This window comes from Populus alba, chromosome 5 (genome assembly GCF_005239225.2).
Source record: "Populus alba chromosome 5, ASM523922v2, whole genome shotgun sequence".
NCBI lineage: Eukaryota > Viridiplantae > Streptophyta > Magnoliopsida > Malpighiales > Salicaceae > Populus > Populus alba.
The window spans coordinates 23,104,230-23,130,759 of record NC_133288.1 but is presented as its reverse complement, the minus strand read 5'-3'; the positions used below and the strand labels follow the sequence as shown (position 1 = coordinate 23,130,759).

General features: G+C 36.4%; 4 protein-coding genes across 6 annotated transcripts; 1 reads left to right on the top strand and 3 right to left on the bottom strand.

Moving 5' to 3' along the window:
- Positions 1-1,202: 1,202 nt before the first annotated feature.
- On the bottom strand, positions 1,203-3,108 carry LOC118061860 (protein RGF1 INDUCIBLE TRANSCRIPTION FACTOR 1). Of its 2 annotated transcripts, none has more exons than XM_035075465.2 (5): positions 2,952-3,108; positions 2,767-2,849; positions 2,458-2,658; positions 2,103-2,318; positions 1,203-1,985 (listed from the first exon to the last, which is right to left on the bottom strand). In XM_035075465.2, the coding sequence occupies exons 2-5, from the start codon at positions 2,767-2,769 to the stop codon at positions 1,689-1,691; spliced, it is 717 nt and encodes a 238-aa protein (XP_034931356.1). In that variant the 5' UTR covers positions 2,770-2,849; positions 2,952-3,108; the 3' UTR covers positions 1,203-1,688. The 2 variants fall into 2 exon arrangements, with proteins under 2 accessions (XP_034931356.1, XP_034931357.1); XM_035075466.2 differs by having other exon boundaries at positions 2,767-2,825; positions 2,952-3,103.
- A 5,033-nt stretch (positions 3,109-8,141) lies between these two features.
- Positions 8,142-10,195, bottom strand: LOC118061862 (galactan beta-1,4-galactosyltransferase GALS1). The gene is made up of 2 exons (XM_035075467.2): positions 8,932-10,195; positions 8,142-8,720 (listed from the first exon to the last, which is right to left on the bottom strand). The coding sequence occupies exons 1-2, from the start codon at positions 10,065-10,067 to the stop codon at positions 8,369-8,371; spliced, it is 1,488 nt and encodes a 495-aa protein (XP_034931358.1). The 5' UTR covers positions 10,068-10,195; the 3' UTR covers positions 8,142-8,368.
- Positions 10,196-15,972: 5,777 nt separating this feature from the next.
- LOC118061863 (protein VACUOLELESS GAMETOPHYTES) lies at positions 15,973-17,441 on the top strand. Its single transcript, XM_035075468.2, has 2 exons — positions 15,973-16,486; positions 16,655-17,441. Exons 1-2 carry the CDS (start codon positions 16,096-16,098, stop codon positions 17,149-17,151), a joined length of 888 nt encoding a protein of 295 aa, XP_034931359.1. The 5' UTR covers positions 15,973-16,095; the 3' UTR covers positions 17,152-17,441.
- A 1,695-nt stretch (positions 17,442-19,136) lies between these two features.
- On the bottom strand, positions 19,137-25,485 carry LOC118061864 (squamosa promoter-binding-like protein 14). Of its 2 annotated transcripts, none has more exons than XM_035075472.2 (11): positions 25,064-25,485; positions 24,028-24,636; positions 23,618-23,811; positions 22,690-23,534; positions 22,516-22,590; positions 22,217-22,324; positions 22,016-22,133; positions 21,609-21,744; positions 21,378-21,522; positions 20,675-21,277; positions 19,137-20,281 (listed from the first exon to the last, which is right to left on the bottom strand). In XM_035075472.2, exons 2-11 carry the CDS (start codon positions 24,597-24,599, stop codon positions 19,859-19,861), a joined length of 3,219 nt encoding a protein of 1,072 aa, XP_034931363.1. In that variant the 5' UTR covers positions 24,600-24,636; positions 25,064-25,485; the 3' UTR covers positions 19,137-19,858. The 2 variants fall into 2 exon arrangements, with proteins under 2 accessions (XP_034931363.1, XP_034931360.1); XM_035075469.2 differs by having other exon boundaries at positions 25,073-25,485.
- Positions 25,486-26,530: the final 1,045 nt, after the last annotated feature.

Here is a 26,530-nt window from a genome sequence, read left to right as displayed (position 1 = left end):
GTGCTAGGCACTATATGTTATTATATTAAGCTAATAATATGAGCGAAGAAGGGATAAGAAGGGGAAAATAAAGCACAAAAGGATGGGTGGAAGGGGGTGAAGGAGAGTGCTCTGATCACGCAGCCTTTCAGATTCCTCACGGCTCTCATCTACTTGTTTTTATTTAATAGAGGGCAACAGTGAGAGATGATAGTGAGAGATTAGGATTTTAGGAGCATCTGGAGAGGGACGTCCTTGTCCTTGTGGGGATTTCGTGTCTCCTAAGCTTTTCTCTGATTTGAACTCCATCCCATCTTGAACTAATCCATCTGCTCTTGATATTTATCCTAACTACAGCACTGGCAACTTGCAATTATCTTCATCCAATTCCCTTGACACCCTCGTAGATTTCCCAGCCTTCAAAAACTTACAACTCGTCTCCATCGCTACTCACAATATCCCATTTGGGAATACCATCAATCCCATATTTTAAGGTTAAAGATTAAGAGTCACTGTGCCGGGAAAATATACATATAAAAAGTGAGAGAGAGATGCAGTATCACGCCACACATAATTGTATTCACTGAAAAACTGCGATTGATGCATGCACCTCTATAAGTCCGAGGTGTTTGCTAGCCATAAATGATAAAACAGAACCCGCCTTCACATCATATGCAATTTCTACGTGAAAGCAAAGCTAACAAGAACAAAACACATCAGAAAGTTAATTGTTAACGAGGGAGTTTATACTCGTACCCTCCTTTTTTTTTTTTTTTTTTGGGGGTTGGGGGGGGGGGGCGATATAGGAAGAAACTAAAGCATAAAATCAATCAAGAACCATTGACCATCTTTTATCTTCAGGAATGGTATATTGTTGTTGAGAATAGGAATGGTATGTTATTGTTTTCTCAAAAAAAAAAAAAAACTTTTGTAGTCTACAGTATTCTAAGAATCTATATCTAAAACTTGATCAGCACAAATGTACTTCCCTACGAAGATTCTCCATCATATCCCTTACAAAATCTATGAGCAGCCTACACCCATATATGCAGCATAAGTTTCACATTTCGAGCTACGAATTCACAATTGATCCATTCATGTCCGAAATAAGAAGCTGCAACTCATTTTCCCTTGAGAAAAAACCCCCCACCCTCCCTATATATATACATAGACGAAAAGTGTCTCAGAATGCACATAGAATATAAAATAGAAGATCACAAAGATGCCAGAACACAAGGTATAACTTTAAATATCAATATCTACAAGAACAAAACACAACGTTCTGTTCTGTACAAATGCCATCATAATGCCACTGTGCTCTATTATTGCTACCCTTCCAACAATCTAAAACCCCCATATTATATATTTATAGACATGATCTGTACATGCATTGATATGGTATTACATATATCCAAAGTTTTCTTGACTTGGAAATTAAATCCCAACAGTAATTGCTAAATGTATATGAAGGGACCATTTCCTTGCTCCAAAGCTATTAAAAACACACTATCTAGTATCCTATTCTATACAAGTGGAGAGGTATCTACACAAGAAACTTGAGAATGTATCAGTTCCTAATTCCCCACATTCCACTTCCTCCTTCCTCGCCATCATTTTATGTGCCATTTTTTTTCCTTTTTTTAACACCACTAAATGCTAAGCATACTGGAAATCTTTTTTTTTTTTTTTTTTTTTTGGTTTATGAAATCTTAAAATGGGGCACGATGAGGTATACCCTTTCTTCTCCTTGCATTTCGATGATTGAAAATGGGAGGAGTAGCCGGAGAAATGTTGGTAGCTGCATCATCACCGGAGCTCTCCGCGCCATCATTATTAGAGGAATAGATTGAGAGTCCCTCCATCAAACGATTGAAAGCATGTGTCCTGCGAATCTTCTTAGGGGTCGAGGACTCATCTGATTCTGACCCACCAAAGAAGGGATCCCTATTGTGCTTCAATTTTACTGCAAATGTAAGGTCTGGGTCACCCCGCTTCATCCCTCCCAGCTAACAAAACGCAAAGAGCACTTTACTCGAACAAACAATGGATATTGTATTAAGTAATTAGAGCAGAGCAGAGCGCCGATTAATAATCGAGAGGGAAAATCATCAGAATTAACCTACCTTGCATCCAAGTGAACAGAATCTGAAAGAATCAAGGAGACTTCGACAACAAATTTCACAAGTGTTGGTGACTCCCTTTCCCGGCCTTGGCTGGGGGCGCTCGTTGAGGAACACAATCTTGGCGCTATTGATGATGTAGGTCTGCACGCATGATATGTCTATGTACTTCTGTATCTCATTTACTCTCACCACGTTATGGTATGAAGATCGCCTTATCTGCCCCAACCATGCGGTTATTCAATCAATCAAGCAATGCTTATCAATGCTATAAGATTGAAGAAAACACTGTACCAGTACTGGTAGTGGGTAGATGTAGAATTAATAGTGTTTTAATTCGAAGACAAAGTCGACAAACCTGAACAACACGGTGGTCTTTGTGATAAATCAGACAATACGAGCAGAAAGCATTTCCCATACAATCTAAGCAGAACATATTGCATTCGCTTTTATTGGATTCGCCATGAACTCCACAGGGAATGAAATAGCTTGCTCTAAGCATGGGTATCAACCATGGTGGACCCATGTCGTGGTTCCCCATTTGCCCAAATGAACTCACCTGCAATCAATTGTCACTGGCTCAAATGAGTAAACCCCAGACACAAAATAAAAGAATAAAAAGATGAAACAGAGCAGTGGAAACAGAGAGGTGCTAGAGTGAAAATACCATGACTTTGTTATTACTATTAGTTTCGATGAAAATCCAATCTTCTACAGCCTCTGCTCCTGTTGATTATAGATAATAAACAGCTGCCAAAAGAACGAAAAGCAATCAAGGACTCATCGCCAACCCAGACTGCAAATTACAGAAATGAAAAAAGAGATATTGATTCATCTGCCTGGGACACAAACCTCGACAAGTTCAGGTAGAAAGAAACCACCACACCGATCGAAGATATCAAGGATTAAGATCGAGGAATGCGCAGTGATATTTTTGCATTCATGTGTATGTAGTAAGGTGTCTGCGCTTCAGGGAGACACTAGAAGAAGGGAAGATATCCTGAAATGAAAATATATATGATATCATGCGATATTACAAGGCGGTAACAAAAACAGCGCACGCCTTTATTTATTTTATTTTAATAATAAAAAAGAAAAAGGAAATAGGTGGAAGGAAACGTGCCCGCATTTTATGACAGTAGTATACATCGACGGACTTGAATGAGGACAGCAACACCCAGATATTAATTCTCGTCCGATCACTTTTTCTAGATTAAATACAAGACTCCCCTTATCCAAGCTCAGCCGTCTGATTTGAGTGGGGCCAGTTTTGATTTTACGGACACACGAGTCGGCAGGCAGCCGCCTTTTACAGGTTGAAACTACATACATGGGAGGATATGTCGATCAAGCTGAGTACTTTAGTTTCTTCTTCTTCTTCTTTTTTGTTGCTCACCAAGGTCAGACTTCCACCCAGAAGAGCTAGCGCTGAGCTTAGGAGAAAGAGTATTATCCAACAATCGATTTTTCCTGACGGACCTCCACAACCCCAGTTGGCCAATTCTTCCACTCCCACTGCACCAGCTGTCCTTTCTCAAATTATATGCATGCACCAAATTAAATCGGTGCACTAAAAAGTGTACAAATTAGTGGTAAATATAGCAAATAATATTCAATAAATAATTAGAACCCCACTCCCCATATCACATGATATGATATCATAATGTTAAATAATATATTCTGTCAACAAGACTTTTCTCCATGATCTTCTCGTTTCATTTTCTTACAGTATATTAATGTGTTGACAAGAGTTTTCGTTTTCTTCCTAAGTTTGCCCTTAAGACCTTGCTATGTGTCCGCCTTTCCCTTCTTTTCTTAGGATGAGCACGAGATTGACCTTTGAAGGCAATCATAGCGTGTCTTTTGTTATGAACAAAAGGTCATTTTTAATTTATGGTATAAATAGCTAGATTGTGCTCATCAATATGTGTATGAGTCATTGGTTCATCAATGAACAATCTACAATAACAATAATAATAATAATAATTTAAAGATTTGGCATTTAAATTTTAAAACACTTACACCAAAAAAAACACTGACAACCATCAACACCCATAGCATAAAATCAACGATTTATGTGGTTAAAAGTGTTGCTAAAAATATAAGATAGCTAGACCAATCCACAAGAGAGAACATGCTTAATTTGGTAACAAGTTTAAAACCCAATATATCGAATGAAATGATTGTGTGATTTGGTCACGGGTGCCTGGATTGTCAAGTGTTGCACCGGCTTTCGTTGAGATTATGCATCATTATTAATTATGTACGTATGGAGCAATGATTTAACATCTCCAGGCTATTTAAATGGAAAGTTATTAAACACGACTTTTCTCAAGTCCCGTGCCGTGTTAACATACATGGGTTTAGTCAAACAAATTCAAAAGGATTAACTTTTATCTGATGTAATGTGGAACCACACTAGGTTTAACACAAAAAAAAAAAAGTTATCTTATTAGGTCTGCACTGCAAGGAATATATTACCAAGCATACAACTTTAGATCAAAGTTTATAAATATATTAGGTTAATATGTAAATTATCAATACAAAAACATGTTAAATAAAAGGTGTCCAACAAGAACCTAAAGTTTATACATGCTCAAAATTATAAACATGTAAAATCATAGTTAAAGATAAATATGCTTCCAACACAAAAATAATAACACAACTTTAACATGCATACAGACCATGTATTTAAATATGCAATTGATATAAAATAAAAAATAACACGTATATTAATAATACAATTAATCATGTTTAAATTAAAATAAAAATATATGTATTTATTGAGAAACTTTAAAGTAATAAATATTTTTTGCTGTTAATGATAAATTATTTATTTTTAAGATTTTATTGCTCCTTACTTATACATCTATGATATTTGTAATATATCTCCTAAAATTTCAACAACACCATCTTGGTTTAAATATATTTTTAAATAAGGTTTTTGAACTAAAGATTATGTACCTCAAATATCTCTCAACAAGATGAATTTAAACCCTAGATTTATGAGGAAAATTAAAATATAAAAATAAAAAGAAAAACACTAAAAATAATATAAGAAATATTATGTAAAATCTGAAAAATAATTGTCTTAAACTATTACTTCACCCCTGTGAATTTTGAAAGTTGAAAAAAAAAATCATCATTATCAATCATTAATTAACTATTAAAAATTAGAAATTAAATATAAAAATATCAAGAATTTTTTAAATAAAAATCAAAATTTTTTAAAAATAATTTTTTATTTACCAATTTTTATTTATTTAAAATAAATTTCCATGTAACAAGTTAGTGTGTTTGCATATAGAGAAGGTGTTTGAGAAATTTGTGTAAATATATATATAGAGAGAGAGAGGGGGGGGTGTTTGAGTATAGTAGATATTGCTTTTTAAAGTATTTTATTATTTAAAAATATATAAAAATAATTTTTTTTTTATTTTTAAAAAAATATTTTTAATATTAACACAATAAAAAATCTAAATTTTTTTTTAACAAAACCAGATTTTTTTAAAATACAAATTTCAACCGTGCACCAAAACGCGCACTAATATCTCCCTTTGACCCAACCATAAGTGGACTCGTAGGCTCGAGACTCCATCCATTGAGCCCATAGACTAATATCTCTCTTGTGCATCTTGGTCCAAACTGACGTGATCGAAGGAATCAATGCACTTTGGAGGGAGAGGAAGTTTAGGCCCTGGTGCTCCTAATCCATATTATTCCGCAAGACAAACGAGTCTACGAGTGGAAGACCCAGTTTTAGTTCCCACTATAAATATACAGACAACAAGACAAGGCAAAAGCTCTCCAAGCCAGCGGTAGCTGTGCCATGAAGAAACTTTCATCGTTCAACATGTTGCATCTTGACGTTGTGTTATCTAAACATCTTTAAACTTCATAGAAAAAGAACACAAGAACTTTTAGGTTTCATTACTCCTCTCTCTCAGTCTCCGTTCTTGACAAAACAAGCATGATTTGATCAACTAATATCCATCCACCAGGGGAGAGCAGAATCATGCGAGCCTCTTGCCACGCATTTACTATCCTCCTCACTTAGTTGTTTCCTTGGATTAATTTGGAAATGAAGGAGGACTACGTACGTACAGACCCATTGATCATGAACTTAATTCTTGACTATATATCCACACAAGGTTAATTGATGCTAGCTAGCATCCATTCTGTCTTTAATGACAACACTTGACGCCAACAAAAAAATGGAAAACAAAGAGCGAAATTTGAATACTCCCATTTAATTAATGGATGCAACGTCCATATATATATACTTGAAGAAGAAGAAGAAGCAGCAGCAGCAGCATGATCCAACATCAAGGGAAAAACAGAAAAATCACATGGTCTGTTCTGGTCTGGCAATATCACCGCTCACTGCTCTGGTAATGCTTAATTGGTGCATAGGTCTGCAACACCTGTCGAGTTTTATATTCATTTTTGAAGTTAACAATGTTAATTGGGTACACGAGGATGGAGTTTTGCCACAGCCAAGGCGTGCCAAACTAGGAAAACGTAGAAAAATATTTGCATTGGCATGCAGCAGTAATGCTGCTGAATCTATCATCACAAGAATACAAGGAGCAATGATCTACATCAGGTGAAGGAGGGATCATTAAGGAGAATGACAATGACGTATTCACACTAATTATATACTCTATAAAATTAATTTAAGATTATGTTTGGTATGATTTTTGCAAACTAATTTAAATTATTTTTTTTATTTTTAACGTAAGTGTAGCTGTTCAGAAATAATTCTTTACTTGAATAAAAAAATTATTATAAAATCTAGTCAAAATCTTGATTTAATAAGAAATTGAAATATTTAACTTTTATCAAGGGATTGTGACTTATACCACATTCGTTTTTTGAACGGGCTGTTTTTTTATTTAGTTTTTATCAAATAGGATTCAAAATTAAATTTATTTTAAATTATCTTTACCATAAATAAAAGAGTAATTTTTAAATCATGGTTCAAATTTAAAAAATTACATGAAAAGGAAGTTTAAAATTACACCCGTGCCTATTTAAGTGTGTGCGTGTGTACAGACATGTAGTGCATATCTGCGTGTATGGCGGCGACCTTATAATAAAAATAGAGACGCATGTTTTTAATTTAAGTTGATTTAGCAGTGGCTCTGCCAGGCAGCAATTATCCGATTACAGCATGAAGCTTCGCCACCTCTAAGTATATACGTGACCATCGGCGCTGTGAACAATAGACGCATACATACATACATACATACATGTGTGTATAGATGAAAGGCCAAGCAAGCATGGAACATGGGGCCGGAGGAAAGAAGAGCCACCCATACCTAGTTGGCAAGGAAACAAAGGGAAACTGCTCTCTCAATCATTGCACTTCTCTCCTCAACCCATTAATTTCTCGGCGAGGCTGGTCTCCAAAATCAATTATTACAGCCAGCCTACCAAACATAGTCAGAAGGCATCTTAATAGGTGGGTATGAACAGTGCAGCTTTTGCTGGAAGCCACATGTCCTGTGCAGTGGAGGTAAATCCCCTCCCGAATGGAGAACAACTTCACTCCTAAATTACTTGATAATAAATGTTAGACGCACACTCGAGCCAAGCATGGAACTGTTCTTCCTATGACACAAAACTTGAAGTTGAAGGAGGAGATTGAGACAATGATAAATTCTTTTTCATTCATTCCAATCCTCCCCGGCCCATTTTTTAGGTTCATCCACCCGCTGGAGGGCCGGCCGGCACTCTGCTGTATTATTTACCCTCTTCAATCTCACGATCGGTTTAAGGGTCTCCATCAATCAATCGAGAATCAATTCAAGAAGCACCTTTTTCTTAATAATTCCCTAGCTACTCATATCAATGTGGTCAAATTAATAAACTTTCTAAAAGCATCTATACCACCACCCCCAAGGAGGGTTAAAGAAAATTATCCCACAGTTATCTTTACAGAATTCCTTTAGTCTAGCGTTGCTAGAATGAAATGAAGCTAATCATAGAGCAAATAAAAATAGAGACGCATGTACCCAATTTTTTTTTTTTCAATATATAAATATATATATATATATATATAAGCAGACAAATCAAAAGTAATAATGGACCCACTTCCACCTTTTCTCCTGCATTAGCCACTCATTGGGGTGGGTGCGATGCCCGCAGGACAGTAAAATATGAGTGAATTTTGAGCAACCCAACCAGTGAAGGTGAATGGATCACGAAGATGGGGAGCAGGTGTGAAGGGTCAAATAATGCACGCATGTGGACTTTTCCTCGAACAATCATGAGTAAGCCTGTACATTTCCAATTGTGTTGCGCTCAAAATCCTTGATGGTGCCGGCCAGCTTCTTCATGTTATCGTCATACACATAAGGGAGCCCATTGTACCAAGTCCCATTGTTCTTTGCTGATAGAGGAAGGAATTCTCTGCACAGTTCGCCTAGTACTTGTATGGAATTGTGGTAGTGGTAGTATCGAATCTTTGTTTCAGTCTGGTGCAAGGTTTTGCCAATTACATTCTCCGACATGTGCACTCCTGTAGCATATGCATTCTTAGCCTGTATTGCGTACTTGCGATCCCTTCGTATCCCAGTTCTTGATTCTCTGAATAAAAGTTTTTCGAATCCCCATTGCCTGTGTTGTAATTAAGAATCCCCAGCTGAATTACACTATATATAGTGACTGGATTTTGAACTGTCATAATCTAAGTAGAAATCAATCTAGATTCTAAAAAAAAGGCAAGCAAGAATTGTTGTCGAATTTCTCTTGTTTTCCCATTCCCCTTCACAAAAACAGAGAGCAGGCGAGAGAAAAAGTAGTGAATTAAAGGATGTAGAGCAAGTACCTGGGATAGTCCTGAGTGGAATCATTGAAGCAGAGTGCACTGGACATTGGGTTCTGCTCAATGGTGAACTGGGTATAATTAGAGAAGTCCTTCAAAACAGATTCCAAAGTATTCCCCTCGGGCAAATAGATATACTCATCCACATCAAAGTAAAATGTCCAATTAGCAGAGTATCTGTAGCGATGCAAGCAGTCATTCACCACCAGAAATTGGTTATAGTAATACCCATCAAACTCAGCTTGCCCTCTTATATCCTGAACAGTAGCCCTCCCAGCACGAACCCAAGGGTCAAGAGCAGCCCTCACCTCAGGAGACACACCGCCGGCATCGTGAAACACGAAATGAGAGCTGGGTCCAAAGAACCAGGCATGGTAAGCCATCCATTCTCTAAACCTCGACGCGCTCAAATTCCCGTACAAAGAAGACCCACAGTAAAGATACTCGTACTGATAAGGAGGGTGGAATTTAGACTCGTTGTAAGAGCCAGGTAGTTCCTCCAATGCCGTGAATTTCTCGTACTTCCTCTGGGACTTGCCATAATAGGCATTAAGCATGAGCCTTCCACCCGCATTGTCTTGATTTGGATTGACAGGGAAGGTGCAATTCACAACCACCACTGTATAGACACGACCGTAGCCCCAGTCAGGAAGCATCTTATAAGCCTTGGCCCTTATAGAAGAGCCATTGTTAGAGATCCACTCGCATTTGTACCAGGGAAGCCTGAAAACGTGAATGGGCTTCGAAGCCAGGCCAACCACAGCAAAGGTGGTCGGTCCTCCTCGGTATGCACCCATCTGAACAAAGAGAGCGGCGGCGTTTCCGTAGGCCTGGAATATCCGCTTGTTTGGGTCGGCGTTAGAAGAGGATGATGACGAGCTGGATAAATACTTTTGGTCAGATAATGAGGTACTGGTGAACGAAGATGAAGCATTTGATAAGGAGACGGTGGTTTCTGGGGCTGAGCAAGAGGGGCGTGTGGTAGTGGAGAGGAGGTTTTGATAGTAAGGAGGGAGGTTCCAAAGGAGCATAACCAAGGTCAAGGCTAGTAATGTGGCCACTAAGGGCTTTGTCTCGAAGCATGCTGGTAATTTGCTCACTGTGGCGCCGGAGGAGGGAGGCTGGCAGTCCTTTCTCATTTGCGGGTATCGGAGACTGCTGTCGGTGGTGGCCAGAGGTCAAAGTACAGTCATAGCCACAGAGACCCACACAAAAGAAACTTCTGGACTGTTGTTTTTTTCGTTCCTCTATTTCTGAGGTTTTGATTGACCTCGGAAATGGAATATTTATTGGTGCAGGATACTTGTACGTCTTTGGGTTTTGATCTTCCTTTTATTACTAAATTGACATTTCACCTTTTTCTCTACAACACAACCTCGATAAATTAACACTCGGTAGCTAATTAAATAATATTTTTTTAATCCCACCTTAAATTTAAAATAATATCTTAATTAGTGAATAATTAATAAATTTTCTTGATTCTATAATTATTAATTTATATAGATTTAACTCTTTTTTTCCCTCGTAAAATTATATCTATTTTTTTTTTAATTAATTCTAACCATCTTTTGTAATTATTATGTGCTTTTCTACTAAAAATCAATCATGTAAATATGGAAAATTACTAAATAGATTAGAAAATATATCAGAATTCTTTTCAACGATTTCATTCAAATAAATAAAAGTGAGGATTTGTAGTTGAGCAATTTCATTTTAATAGACATTTCTTTTTTATTATAAGTTGAGATATGTGTAACGCAAATATAAATGGGAGTTCGATTTTGCTCATTCCATTGATATGGAAGGTACGCAGTTTTTTTTAACAATGAGAAACATGACATGCAATTGTATAATTTTTTTCCCTCCGTCTTTCATGTTAAAAAGTCTTAGTTTTTCCTTCATAGTGTTTATAGTGTGCTGTGGGTATTTGACTTGTATTTCATCACGGTTCAAATAAGTTTTTCTAGCAACGAACTAAGAACGCAAACTTTTCAAGTGTTTTTTTTTTTAATTTAATTATAAATTAAAGATTTTGTACTTGTATTTAATTAAATATATTAAGCACCATCTTTGCCAATAAATAAAAAAAATAAATATATTGATTCAACTCATTTTATTATAAGTTGAACAAATTTTTTAAATGCAAAAGAATGTTTTTACCATATTATTCTTAGAAAACATGTTTTAAAAAATGTTTTGAAAACAATTTTTATTTTCAATATCAATATCTTAAAATTATATTAAAAAAAAAAACAAAAAAAAAACATCAATTTAATACTTTAAAAAAATAAGCATGATATCACTGCACTTTCAAAAGTAAATACATAAGCTTAAAGAAACTATATTACTGAAAAAAGGCAAGAGCAACCCCAAACAGAAAAAAAATCATCAGCTTATGTCGAAACCAAAGAGTGGAGCTTGGATAATCCCAAACGGTATTAAACCGCTTCCACCGCCTGGGCACGGACTGGAGAGTGTCGCGCCATGGCGATGGTGGTGCTTTATTTTGATCACCGTGGGAAAATCGTAGCCTGGCCTTTGATGTCAGATCCTCCTCTACTGTAGAGTCTGGACCCACCCATCAGTAAAAGGGGTACTTTTAACGGGAGTAAATTAAGGCTATCATGTCATTTATTTTATTTTATTGCTTTTTTGCTTTTATGGGGTGATCGGTCTTGCCATCTCGGTCCCTTTTCTCCGTTTTTTTTTTTTTTTTTACGGTGAATTCACATCATATTCTTTCAAGAATATATAATATATATATATTTTATAAAAAAGAATATATAATTAGTAGCTTCAATGTAACCAGGAGATAGTGTGTGTGTGTGTAAAATTAAAATATAAATATAAGCTTCCATGGAAGAAGATGTGTCGGTGGTGCATTGTGTCGTTGGTCTTGGAAATGATTCCCTCGGCCCAGTAAATCAAGGAGGAGGAGCAGCAGGCCCTGTCTTCATTTTAAAAACTGCTGAACTCTACCTTAACGTGTCTGTTCTCTTGTTCTTGTCTGATTTGTAAGGCAGCCAGGAGGCACCAGCTCAAATTACAGCATTGTTTTATCATGCCAATCAGGCTCAAATTTTGTAATCCTGAGCATAGTTTTGGTCCTTTTGGAGCTGTCCTTTTGAATTAACATTTACCAACAGAATCTAGCATTTTACATAACAGCGATAAACAGTGAAATCCAAAAAAAAAAACCTCACTTTCATTCTCAAAATTCTTGAGGATTATTTATTTATTTATTATTCAGTTTTATTCTTTAATATCATATTTATATGGTATTGCATTTCATAATTTATTTCAATTTTATTTTTTATAGAGTTATCTCACTTTCATGACCCGGTCGAAAGTTTTTCGAGTTAGACAGTTGAATCTAGTTATTTTTTTTTTTTAATTTCATCATTTAATATTGACTTGATTGAGGATTGGATTTTATAACTAATTTTTTATTTATTTTCTATAGGGTTATCACGGTCCTATGTCTCATGTCGTGAATTTCACGGGTTATTAAAGTTGACTCGGGTTTTTTTTGTTGGCATTTTCTTTCAATTTAATTATGTAATGCTGGATTGATTGAGAATTGAATTTTATATTTTTTTTAATTTATTTTTTATGAAATTTATCCCGATCTCCTAACTTGAGTTTGACAGATTAATTTGAGTTGATTAGTGTTATTTTTTTTATTTGATTTTATTAATTTAATGTTGAATCTAAATTAAGGCGCGTTTTTTCAGCAGGATTATCACAGTTTTTATATTTTTAAGTTGACATATTAACTTTGATTTTTGTTATTGCTTTTTAGTGTGTATATATATATATATATATTTTTTTTAATTTTACCTTTTAAAATTTTGATTGAATTATGCTGCAGCACGGACGGGGGAGGTTGGACCTGAGCTACAGGTAGGGAGCATGGCATTGATGCTTTTGGACGTGAGCTACAGCTGCTGCTCGAGCGTGGGGACAGTGAAGCGTGCACCATGACAGAGTTGATGTTTGTTCGGTAAGGAGTTATGTGGGCATACGATACAAATGCAGGATCCATTATTGCCTTCTCCGGCCCTAGTTTTTGTCTTCTGATTACAACTGGCGGTCGAGAAACACTCTGACTTCTTTCACCAACCCATGCAAAGAGGAGAAAAAAGTGGGTAAAAAGAAGTCAGCTTGCGGAGTTGTTAATTGTCGTGTCTTGCCCCACGGAGGGGCGTGCATTCATCTTAATCCAATCTTAACTTATCATATTTCAATATAAAAAAAAAATGAGTTTTTTTTTAAATAAAAAATACTAAAGGTTAAATTTTATTATAAAAAAATCCAAAGGGTTGTAATAACAAGAGCATCACCCCTTTTTATTTTAAAATAGTAAAATATCAATCAAGCAAGCAAATAAGAAGACAGGATAGACAGACTTGATCAGGTCAGCAAACTCAAAGCATGAGTTCTGCCTTTTTCCAATTCCAATATATTTATTAGAGGGTCTTATTGTCGCGAATCCAGTAGGAATTGAACCTACAAATTCATCAAAATTGAGTGCTTTAATCATGTTTAGCAGGGGATTCTTATACATGGTGAATAACTAAATTTCAATTAAAAAAAAATTTTTTTAGGATAAATCAATACGATTTAAATTTAGGAGAAATTAATGAGATGACATCAATTCAAATCCTGAATTTTCAAATATGAGAGCTATTTTTTAAATTTATGGGCCCGGATCTTTCATTCACATGTAGAGAAAAGGGACCGAAGAACATGGAGGTCCAGCCCAAAATCAGTTTCAAACCTAAATTCCTCTAAGAATCTGTCTCATAGCTCAGCCCAAGTTTCTGTCTGTTAGGAGTATTTGTGATCTGCAAAAACGAGCCCAGAAGCGGCTTCATCGATAATTCATCATGCATTGATAGTTATATTTTCTCCCTGGGCCTCTAAAGCACCTCTGTTTTCTACTCCTGTTCCACAACTTCTGTCGATCTAGAAGCCGAGAAACCGCTTCCACATGCTCGCTCAACAACCGCACCTCCACACCCTGGTCATGGAATATTCTTGACCGGGAATGCTCAGAATTTCACGAGTATGATGCCTGGATGGGGAGTATTTTTAAGTGTAAACCAGTGCTCTGTGTCCATCCATCCACTTAAGAATGTTGGATTTTTTCAAATAACATGACCAGTTGAGGAAAAGTAAGTAGCTAGCCTCGGTAACTAAATGCACTGATTTGATTTCTTATGCGCATAGTAGGATTTGGCCGCAGGGGCCGTGGCCAAAATGTGAGATCCATAGACATATATGATAATGGCTATCTAAAATAGCAGCAACACTGCCTGTTTGTGAAGGGAATCCTCGTTATTTATACACGTGGTTGGATTTCAACGGAGAATATCTGCCTTTTTCTTTCCTTTCTAGTTTGGTTGGAGTTTTGATTACTTGGTGCCCATTCAAGGAATCACTTGCGAAACACAAAACAATAATAATTGGGTGTCTGCCACACTTAGTCAAGTGAATAGAACGGCTCATGCCCTAAAAGACTGCTTTCTGGAGATGCTCTGGAAATACACAGGTATAGGAGGGTTGAGTGCACGTCTCTATCATTATCAAGTGAATCTTCTGAAGAGCAAACATTTCACTATTAGCAATAATATTGATGTAAAAAAAGCATTTTCTTTGTATACACGTTAAAATCGAATATCAGAAGTCTGATGGGGGGATTTGGATTCGTGGGCATGGTGCTCTGAGCACGTAAAAGAGCAAGAAAGTCTTGAGAGTTGGCGACGTATCACCTGGCAATTGTATATTAAAGCAAGAAATTAAGAACCTGGACTTTCCTCCTCTGGTATCCATCTCTTTTACAGCTTTCTTTCCCTCAAAGAATCAACACTGTTTCTGGGTCCTATATATGAATTTGTCTCGCACCTTCCTAAGGGACATCCATATTAACTGAATGGATTCTTCTTCTCTCTTCAATTAATCCTCATCTGAAAAAGGCACTTGCCTGAATTCTTACTATCATGTACATGTACATTAATCATTGATTAATGGTTTCCATTTAGTCCCGATTGTGTCGTCTGATTCACGTTTATCCAATGTCTAATGTATATTAATTTTAAATCATGCTGCTTCAACGATTACTCTGCTATGTATAATTGTAGGTTACAGTGGCTTGGTACTTTTTTATTTATTTTGCAACTAAGTTCTCAAATATTATATTCTGTAACTTCAGATGTGAATGTGAAGGCGGATAACACTTTATATTCTTTGGAGGTGATGGCGAAAAAAAATATATAATATTTATTTATTTATAAGACTAATTATATTTGATATGAAATGATATCCTCGCGCGAGCTACTGCAGGTTTATAAAACAAATATACTTGAAAGTGTTATAATTGTTAATCAACGCTAAATAAATAATAGAAACTAAATTTCATGATATGTTGTAAAACTTAATAAACAAAATTTCATGACCAAAAAAAAAAATTATATTGATGATCAAAAACTTAAAGATTAAACATGCTGATGAATCGATGATCTCTTCTAATATCTCCTTCGGCTTGTAATTAGTATTCTTTTTAAGCTAGCGTTGCTCCACAGATTCTGCAACCCTTTGAACTGAAGCTTGCTGATGTCCACGATAAGAAACCCTGCACCTGTGCGGGACTCATGGAATGTGAGAGTTGAAACGCCCTAGAAAATTAGGACACGTACGGGTGTAGGACTCGTGAGAAATTCCTTACCTCTCCAAGCTTGCTTGCTGTGAAACGTGTCTTGTCATAATTTTATTGTTTCATTTCAAAGTGAAGGGAAATTAGGATTTCGAGGTTGCGAGATGTAATATTTAAAAAATTAATTGCAAAATAATAAAACGCTCAAAATGATTTACTATAAATTGCAATTTTAGCTGTCAAGAAAAAGGATTGATGGAAAATTAATCAATTAAAACAGGGCATTTTTTTTCAACTTCTTTTCATATAACTTTATTCCTCCTATTCATTTTATTTAATATAGCTAATTTCTTACAAATGTATCTTCATGGCATCTTCCACTTTCTTTCTGCATGGCCTGCATATTGTGTCGACTTTTTCAGCATAAATATTCTCCACATCCCCCTTTGCAAGGAGCACCGGTACTCCTACAATCTAGTGCTAGAAAGCTAAGCTAGAGGCATACTCGTTCAATGAGATCATCATCTAGCAACAAACCATCAATGAAGAAGACCAGTTCCTTTGTCCTGAATAAGCCTCCTAATAATTATAAACCAATGGGACACCCGACGCCAAATCCTCCTCCTCCTCCTCCTCTACGGAATATCGAATACCCCGCCTCTCCTCAAATCATATTGGGAGAAGAAAAACCTCGCCATACTAGTCACCCCCAACACCCTCTATCTCAAGTTGAAGTGTCTGACCTCTTTACCTGCTCAGGTTGCAAGGAGTATGGCTCAGGCTTTAGGTTTACTTGCCAGCAATGCGAGTTTCAGTTACACGAGTTCTGTGCCCTAGCTCCTCCACTTCTTAAGGAGCATCCTTTCCACAGGCAACACCAACTTTCTCTTCATTCTAAACCAGGTCAGTTCGATTACTCACATATCTAGCCAGCTACCATATTAATTTCTGAACCTTAACTGGGAAATCATTTCTGCCCTCGTCCAAAAAGGGGAAAAAACAGAGATCGTACACTGCTTAATTATGATCCTAGTTGATATCTAACTCAAGATCTGTTTTATTGCTATATAGTTAAAGGTGGGATTTTAAAATCCAAGTGTGATGTTTGCTGGAAGCCCACAAAAGGATACACTTTCAGATGCAATGCTTGCAGCTATCAGATGCACCCTTGCTGCTCTATGCTATCCGACCAAATTGACATTAAGGTACATCCACACCCCTTAAAGCTCTTACCAGCCAACGTAAATTCACCAAACGGAGACTCTGCTTCTGGTTTTGTCTGTGGTGAGTGCAAAAGGAATAGATCAGGCCGGGTGTACCGATGCAGGGTCTGTGAATACCATCTGCACGCTGTGTGCGCTAAAAACATGGTTAATGGTCTCGAAGCCAATGGTATAAAGGGCCCTGAAAAGCCCAGCATGCTAGGAACTGCAGCTCGACTTGCATCTCAGGTCTTTTCCGAATTCATTGGAGGCATCGTTGAAGGGCTCGGAGAAGGTGTAGGAGAAATGTTCATTCAAACTATCACCAGAGGAAGGCGCCCTGCAGTGAATAATAATAGCGATTAATCCATTAAGCTGCTGCTACAGCTAGCTATCTAGGCTGGTATGCGGTAAAATGGAGGTTTGAATTAAGATATATTTGCATATAAGTATGTGTATTGATTAATATTTCATTTGTAGCCGCCGCATTATTGCAAACTAGCTAGGTGATGGTGAAAGCTAATTGACTATGGATATATTTGTAGCTGTTGTATAATTATCTCATGCATGTATGTTTGCCAAAATGTATTTGTATATTGGAATCAGCTAGATCCGTCAGCTGTAGAAATACTATTTATCAGCTGAAAGCTTCCCCATGCTCTCCACATCTTTAATTACCTGGTTCTGTTTGGGATTGCTATTTCAAAACCATCCAATTTCAGCTATATAAAAATCAAGGTTTCAAGCGTATCAAGTTCTTAAAACCATGATTTTAAATACATATTCTTAACCCATCCTCTTCTCTTTTTTTTTGCCAAAACGGCGACGATGCTAGAGAAGCACCAAGTACAAGTGTGGGTAATGAATAGCTAGGCAAACATATCATTTAAAAAAGAGTTGCAGCGCTCACCCTAAGTCATTACAGATAATTTCCATGCTTAATTATGGTATATAGATTAATTATATGACGAGTATTTTGTGTTTATTAGTGATAACAAAGAATTAAGCTTTTCGGTTTTTCCAGCAGAAACTCCGAGGAAGATTCGGAAAACATTTTTTTCTTGGCTATTGGCAATCATTGGTGATAGCCTTTCAATCTCATCAGGGCCAGTGTCCCGATGGGGAAGAATCCTGCTGCCTGACATGTCAAATAAGCATATTGGATAGATATATATAACCTCCTTTCTTAGCTTGCTGCATCCCCCAAATTCAAGACCACGACGTTAGCTATTTTGCTTATTGGTTATGTTTCAAAATTTAAAGTGATTAGGGACCGGTTTTTTAGTGGTTCGATTATGTATTAATCACATGTCTAGCAAGATGGTTTATTTTTCATTGTTTATCAAACTTGTAGCTTGTAATGGAAAGTTTGTAACTTGCAAAAAAGTTTTTTTTTTTCTTTTTTTGGAATTTGAGGACTTTCTTGTGACAAAATCATTGATTTTTAAATAAATTGTTACAATAAATAAGAGAATAAACATTTATTTTTAAAAACAAAAGTGTTTCTTCATAGTTTTTATACGATAAACACTTTAAAATTAAAAAAATATTTCTACTAAGAATAAAAATTATAAATTTTTTATCCAGATAGTTCAAGCAACATTTATAACTTATTAAACTTATCTTGTTGCTTGAGTTAAAAGACTTTACATATATATTAATAAAAAATAAATATTTCTAACATTAATATTAATAATAAATAAATATTTTTTACATATGTATTAATAAAAAATACAAGTGGTTGGGTTCAAGTCACAAAATTATATCCAAAAGAAACAAGGACACACATTGAGCCTAAGTGTTGGGCATATGCCAAACACTTGGATTTAAGTGTCTTGCCTAAGCGGAATATTGAATATGGGCTGGGGCTAAGATGCAGCGCCAAAACCCATAGGGTACTTGGTGCACGCCCTACACCCAGACTTCGGCTCTACATCTAGCCCTAAGAGATGCTTAGAGTGGACCCAACACTTGAACTTGGGAATGCTGCCCAAGCCTAAAAGACACTAGGTGAAAACCTAGTGATTAGACTTGGTATCATGCTAAGCCAAGTACCAGTTCTACACACTTATGTTTGTTTATGCTCGATTATGCTCGACACATAATCAAGTCCAATTATATTGTCTAGCCCAATTACGCTCAAAACATGACCAGAGGATCATAGCCATGTCCAAATTATTAGATATCTAGAAACGAGCCAGATCCATGTAATTTAAATTAGCATTCTACCTATTAATGTGCAATCGTTTTGCACATTTGTTTGCTTGTTCCTAAAGAAGTACGTATGTAAAATAAAATACAGAGAATTCTAAGGTAACAATAGATAACACCCTTTCCTCCACCGGCACCAATGCAGGGGTAAAAGCAGGAGAAATGCCTGCTTCAGAAAATAATGATTCAACAAATATTTGGCTACGCAATCATACAATATTCTAGTTCAATGATTGATCCTCGAGATCAACTTTACAGTAAACAGTTCAGATACATCGTCAGTAAAATAACTCAATCTAGTAAGCTCTTTCAATATTATATAATTAAGAAAAAGGTCCAAAGAAGAAGAAGAAACCACCACTTAAATTAACTGAATTAAATATTCATTGACGGTATAATTGCTACCATCTTTTTTTTCTTTCTCCCTACCCCTCCCTGAGTTAGTCTTGGCCTTCTGCGCTAATCTTCCATCTCGACTACGCAAGTGTGTACTCTTGAAGATCTCAAGGACCAAAAATTTTCCACATTCACAAGACTTCGCGTATTGGTCATTGACAAACAGGCAAAGAAAAGGGCACACGGCCTGTGATAACCTTACAGCTTTTGCAAATGGCGACAAGAGTAACATAAAGTATCTGAATCAAGTAACCAAGCAGCAGCTTGTTTCCTCATCTCTCTGGAGAACAATGCATCTTCTTGTCGAACCGCTTATATATCCTAATCAACGAGTCTAACCGTCTACCAGAATTCCTCAACCGAAATAACTGCATAATTAGAAACAATTATCTGAATTTTGTGCATTTCACTGTCCCTTGTTATTTCTTTTACTTGCTTTCCATAAATCCTCACAACCATAAATTGTCTAAATGGTTCCAAAATCCAAATTCTCCCATTTGAAGGGACAAACTAAGCCAATGTCTGGGGCACCTCGGAAGAACAGGCAGACACAAACACAGACAGCAGCAATAGCTAGCATTGAATGAACATAGGGACGCTGAAGCAAGCCCTGTGAACCTGGAACCCTCTTGTGGAACTTAGCCGCTACAATTGCACACTTAGCACAGGATTTACGCCCTTGCTGAAACTGTGAAATTGCCCTATGTTCTTGCTCCACCGCTGGTTGTTCTATCTCATTTCCAATTGTCACAGAAACCTGGGCATTTATTTTGTCAGCAAGTTTACGAGCCACCAATAAGTTATAAGAGTGGTTTTTTGTCATGAGAGCATAGGCATATGGAGACTGGCCATTTGCATCCAGAAGAGAATTCCAACAGGACAGCCCAATCTGCAGAAGGGGAAATTCATTAAAAAGCAGAAAATGTATTTAACATGCACACATACAATAGGAACCCAGCATAATAACCATTTCTATCCTAACTGCTAGCCACAATCCCAACCTTCCCCTGCACCCAAACAAGCCCATAAAGTAAATATATAGACACAGTTTGGTTCCCATATAATTGCAATCTTGAAAAGGTGAGCATTTACTAAATGCAAAATTAAAATCTGTGACAAATAAAAACATAGTAGCATGGAAAGCTACAACACACAATCCAATTAGGATAAATGCCCAGAAAATTAAAGATTTACAAATGGGAGAGGGCATTTGTAGGTCCCTGAAGCCAGATATAAAAAAGTGCAGACACAAGGAAGAAAAGAAAACAGAAAAAGACATTACCTCATGTGGGTCATTTGTCAGGGCATCAACCAAACCATCTGAACCTGATGCACAAGCAACCAAATGTAAAGGTGTAATACCACCAGGCCCCCTAACATTTGGTGGGAAAATATACGTTCTGGAGGAATGATCATGGCTCACAATAGAATAATGAATAAGCAAGTCCACCATTTTCCTGCAGCTCCTTTTCACTGACCGGTTCAAGAGCTGAACCTCAGACAGCATCTCCAATGACTCCTTAGATAGCTCATCCCTACACATATTTCTTTCTACCAGCATGTCCAGAATTGTTTTGACCAACACACAATAGTCTCTTTCAACTGAAAAAATGAGCAAAAACTTGAAGCGGCTAAGTGAAAAATCTGGAACCTCAAGAATTGAAGACTCCCTCTTCCTTTGGAATAGCCATCCAAGTTCATTTAAGAAATGCAAAACTTCTTCCCTTGATCTAGGTCGCCCCAAATCATGAGCCTGTTCTTCTGAAACAATATCACCTACTTTAGCCTTTTCATCAAACTCTGATTCAAGGAGTCTCAATTCTTTACAGATGGAAGCATCAGCTATTATTACAGGAAAACTGTTGACCTTGAAACCATTTTCTACCTGTTTATAGCATAGGCAAATGTCACACGATATCATTCTCATACAAACCATTTGTGCAATTCTAGACTTCAAGGGCATATGAGTAGGTGCAGAGTCTTACCTCAATGAAACATCGACCTAAAATACTAGGAGATGGACCATGAATTTTGAAACCACCCACGTTTATCTCATCGTATATGGATCCTGGAGAAGTGGAGTCCGTAATTTCCTTCAAAGTGTATCCTCCCATGTGCATGCAATGAATCCTACACAAAATTATATATGAAAATTACTTTAAAAAGTAAGAAATGGTCAATCAAAAACCACTTTAAGGGAGTGAATAATTTCTTACTTGGTGCCCGGACTGGTTAGATTTCTTCCCTTCAACTGAAGAGAGGTTTCTTGCCCACCAACAACTGCCACTGGGGAGACTGATATCAACTCTGGGGAACTCCATGTCCTCCATGATTTGCACAAACGAATCTTTCCTGAATATCGATGTGCGGACAAACAGAAAACACAATTAAATTATTCGATGTTTGAACAAACAGAGAAAACAATAAAATTATTTCATAATTCACATAAAAACTAGAGCCAGATATCTACACAAAATCCATAGAAAGATTATAATGTGGCCATTTCACTTTTTGGCCACATGGACCATCCCATGAGAAAGGGCAAGGTTAGAACTAGACAAATGCAATTGGCAAACAGTCCAAAAAAGTGGGGGCATGGGGAACCCAGCACTCATCCACGCACCATCTTTATGTGATGCTAGCTGCCCGCCTGTATTTAACAAAAACCTTCCACTCCTCCATAAATCAGAATCTGAATCTTGAACCAGAGAATTGACTTGCTGAAGCAGGTTTCTTTCAAGCTGCAAAAAACAAATATACCCTGCAATGGTTAGCACAAGTTCAGATTTATAATTCCTGAGGTTCATTAGGCCAGTTCACTCACTTGTTTCCAGGCAGCAGATGACATTGACAGATAAACTGATAGAACCACACAGCCAGGCCTTATGAAGCTCTCCATTTCTGATGGACTGTTAGAAAGCCAATTGTATATCTGGAAGAAAATGATACAACAATGTATTAGATTCTATCCCAATAGAACTGTCAGTAAGCAATTGTAGGTCTGAAAGAAAAAGGGTATAATCATTATTGGAATTCCATAAGGAGCTGCCATTACTGTGTCTTCCTGCAAATTTACTTGACACACATGAATACACACAAAATCAAAATATACCCTAACCTCACCTGTGTGCGCAATGTCCCAGGGAAATGACTGGGATCCTTATCAAATAGTTTAAAAATTAGTCGCCCAGTGCGATCCTGCAGATGAAACATGTAGTGACAAATTTAACAAGATTAGAGAATGGGAGCATGAAGAGAGAGTAGACTGAAACAGAAAAAGTAATCTTGATTGTGTACCTGAGAATCAGAATTGTGACTAGAAGGTGAATGATCAGACCCAGAAGAAGACGTATATCCTCCTTGGTAAGGGAAACTTTGAAATGAACCATGGTCAGGTTCTCTGTTTGAACCTCTAAAGAGCTCGAGCGGCAAAACACAGGCATGGCTCCTGCTACCTTCAACATTTGCATTCACCTCTCTACTGATTGACATTTTCTCAGACTTCATAGTTTCTGCAGTACTCTGCAATGGGAACAACTTCTGCACTACAGGAGGAGAAGATGATGGAGACCTATCTTCAATGGGATTACTGCTGTCGGAAGAGAAATATTTCCTAGTAGATACAAGTTTTGGAGGGCTATCATTCTCAGGCGAAGAGCTAAACAGCTGTAACGGAAAGTTAGGACGAGATTCTTGAATCTGGCAATCTGAATCTTCAACAGGAGACTCGTAGCAGTAACTAACTCTCTCACCGCCCACAGAAGCAAACTCTACATTAGATCTTTTCTGCAAATCAGAACCAGTCACTTGATTGGGGCCCGTCAACTTAGACTTGTCACTGTCACTGCTCTGACTGCTTCTTTGAGATAAAATTGCAAGAGCATCTGGAGCAGATGCTGCCAAAGTGGCTGAAAGTACAGCAAGTAAGTCCATGGTTGATGAAGAAGATGCAGTTCCATGCAATCTGTTTTGATGCGCTGATGAAGGTTGGTCGGGATTTTTCCCATGTAAACTTGCAATATTTGACAACTTTGCAGCAAGACCCATCGGCAAAGGCAGTGAATTTATTTTGCTAAGAATCTGAATAAGTTGGTCTTTATCTGGTACTGTTGTGCAGGTGGTACTTTTATCGTCGGTCCTCCCTACAATTTTCAAGGCAAACATTTCATTTCAGCACAGCTCAATGGGTGGAACATAAAAGTCAATCATTGGAAGATTGTTTTACCTTGAGAGCGAGCCAAAGCAGTTAATAAGTTTACAATATCCAAGTTTCCATTACTGTTTATATCCTGGTTTCCAGGGACTAGTAGCCGTGATGTAACATCGTCAGGCTGGGTTTTCCTCCTTCGTCGGTTGTGCCCAGCAAGCCTACGCCTACAACTTCTCTTTCCCTCATCAAACTCGGTAAGAGGATGAAACCTGCATATGGCGGAGGAGGAGGTTTCACATAAACTCTCAGTGGAAAAAATTATTTATCAACGGGCATTGGAGATTAAAACATTAGCATGTACCCTATCAAACAAAATTGAGTGCATTTATAAATCAAATTAAGAAAAAAAACTAAATGAAGGGCTTGTGCCACTCAAGTTAGTTGAACAGTCAAGCATGAAGTATGCGCAACAAAGTAAAGACAACCTGCTGCACTGCTGACAAAATCTCTGCATTTGCTTTCCCACCAGGGCTTTCGTGGCTTTACTATGAACTTCGCACACCTTATGACGGCGATGATAGTCCTTAGCAGTAGTTAGATTTTCCTTGCAATTATCGACCTGACACATTGGATAACTACCATTGGAAGGGGATCCAGACCTGACCCTCTTGTTGGGTCTTGATACAGGCTCCTCGACAGAAATCAAACTCCCACCTAGATTCAAGCCAAGTCCAACATCTTCATTAACAGAGTTGGATTTGGTCTTATAATCACTCTCATCTTTCTTCTTAGTCTCTCTAGATGCAGTTCCCAGACGTGAAGTTTCAGCAGCATCAGAAGGTCTAGCAACAAAACCGACGCTATCCCAATCCCAAGCCGTAGAATTCCAGTTTTTTTCTAAAGAAGTTTCGAGAACGTGTTGTTGTTGGAGCTGAAAATTGGGCATCTGGTACGAAAGATCACGTTTTTTTGCCATGGAAGCCACATCACAATATCTACTAGAAAGTGCTTGGTGAATGAACATGGGAGCAGCTACTTGCGCACCCACCTTTTCCATCTCTTCCGAAATTCCTCACCCTCACAGATAATAACACCTAATTTAATAAACAAAACCCAAAACCCACTGTTAGAATTAGAATTACACAGAAAATATTGAGGAAAAAAAAAACACGGACTACTACTAGCAAATAAAGATCACCACAAAATGAAAATAAAGCAAAAACTTCTTTCTCTCTCTCCAGACAGAAAATTAAAATTAAAAACAAATAAGCAAAGTCATCAGTTGTATGATTTATGTATAGGTATTTCCTATATCAAATAATTTTGAAACAAAAAAAAAACAATGAAATTGTAAGAAATAGGGGTGTGATAAAAATAGTGAAATTGTTATAAATAGAAGAGATAAAAATAGTTAATTTTGAGTTGAAACGAAAACAGAGAGAGTCACTCAGTCAGACATATAATTAAATTAATTAGTTAAAGCAGAAAAATAGAATGAAATGAAAGAATCAAACTACTCACATCCCTTACCCTGTTCTTCTTCAAATAATGGTGAAGCAGGGGAAGGACCTCATCTCTCTTTGCCTGTAATAATCAAACTTCAACACTTCCGACAGAAGCCTCTCATCGACCTCAGATCTGAAAAAAAAAAAAAAGGTGCTACAACGTTGTTTGGCGGCAAATCAGCGGGAACACATCTGGTGTAAGTGATCAGTCGGCGAATCAGAGGAAGATGGTGGGTGGATAGATGTCTGTATGGCGAATTGAATTGCTTTTTTGAACTTTCTCTCCTCTTGACTTTTTCCTGAAGTTGTATAACAAACTTTAGTTTTTTGGGGGTGTTTGTAGCACTAGCTGTAAATACGAGCATTTTTGGAGTTATAGTTGAGGCCGTCCACGGACTTGCTTCGAAGCATCCAAGACTCTTCGTTCTTCTTTAACTTACCTTTTTTTATTATTATTTTTCACCTGAATAATAACCCTTATTGGAAACTTATTTATGTAAATTCAGAAATAAATAACAATTCCAAATAAATAAATATATAGTCGATTTTTTTTAGAAGATTTCAAATTAATGGCGTTTAAAGTTTGACAGAGTACTTGAACTATTTGCTGCTTAATGCTTGCTTAGTAAACGTATTCATTAATTGTTTATGTTTCTAATTAATTTGAAAGTCTTTAAATTTTTTTATTTAAAATATTTTTTTATATTTTTAAATTATTTTAATGTTAAAAATAATTTTTAAAGAATAAAAAATAATTTAATATATTTTTATATAAAAAAATAACAGACTATCAGAGAGTCATCCAATCCTCACACATCTAGCATGGAATTCTGATTATTATTATTATTATTATATTTAAGGGCATGTGCTGTGTATCGATGTGGTAGATGCTGGATTTCCTTTTCGTGCCGCTGGAAAATAACCCTTTTCTTCTCACAGTAACTCTCTCTCTCTCTCTCTCTCTGTAATTCGCTAATGACAGCGTACCTTTACTTTAGTGTCTGTTTACGAGTGCGGGTAAAATATAGTTAAATTGCGTTTTACTTCAATTGTGATTTTAAAAATATTTAGTTAATTAGTATATTTTATTATCTTATATAAGTTCTATTGGAAAAAAATTCTCAAGTGAATAAATGGTTTTTTTGGTCTGTTTAATGGTTGGAAAGTATTTTTTTTTTGAAAAGTGAATTTTGAAAAAATAAATTATTTTCTGATGTTTTGTAGTGTAATAAAAAATAAGTAAGAAAATATTTTTCAGTATTTGATTATGTTATAGAAAATAAACTGAAAAATAATTTATTAATGTTTTATTTTTCTCGATTTTATTAAAATAATAAGGAATAAATCTTACAAATTAAAAGGTTGAATAAGAATAAAATTGAAAAAATATATATATAATTTAATAAATTATCTCAAATAAAATAAATAATAATCAAAATAATGGAGACCAAATCTAAAAAATAAAAAAAGATTAAGAAATTAA

Excerpts from the sequence above, each read along its gene's own strand:
- LOC118061860 (XM_035075465.2), bottom strand. Across the intron at positions 2,319-2,457 it reads AAGACCACCGTGTTGTTCAG|ATAAGGCGATCTTCATACCA; the intron begins GTTTGTCGACTT and ends TGGTTGGGGCAG. Across the intron at positions 1,986-2,102 it reads TCTGTTCACTTGGATGCAAG|CTGGGAGGGATGAAGCGGGG; the intron begins GTAGGTTAATTC and ends GCGTTTTGTTAG.
- LOC118061862 (XM_035075467.2), bottom strand. The coding sequence starts at position 10,067 with ATGAGAAAGGACTGCCAGCCTCCCTCCTCCGGCGCCACAGTGAGCAAA. Across the intron at positions 8,721-8,931 it reads TCCACTCAGGACTATCCCAG|GCAATGGGGATTCGAAAAAC; the intron begins GTACTTGCTCTA and ends ATTACAACACAG.
- LOC118061863 (XM_035075468.2), top strand. The coding sequence starts at position 16,096 with ATGAGATCATCATCTAGCAACAAACCATCAATGAAGAAGACCAGTTCC. Across the intron at positions 16,487-16,654 it reads TTCTCTTCATTCTAAACCAG|TTAAAGGTGGGATTTTAAAA; the intron begins GTCAGTTCGATT and ends ATTGCTATATAG.
- LOC118061864 (XM_035075472.2), bottom strand. The coding sequence starts at position 24,599 with ATGGAAAAGGTGGGTGCGCAAGTAGCTGCTCCCATGTTCATTCACCAA. Across the intron at positions 23,812-24,027 it reads TTTTGTCAGCAGTGCAGCAG|GTTTCATCCTCTTACCGAGT; the intron begins GTTGTCTTTACT and ends CGCCATATGCAG. Across the intron at positions 22,591-22,689 it reads GTCACAATTCTGATTCTCAG|GATCGCACTGGGCGACTAAT; the intron begins GTACACAATCAA and ends TTTCATCTGCAG.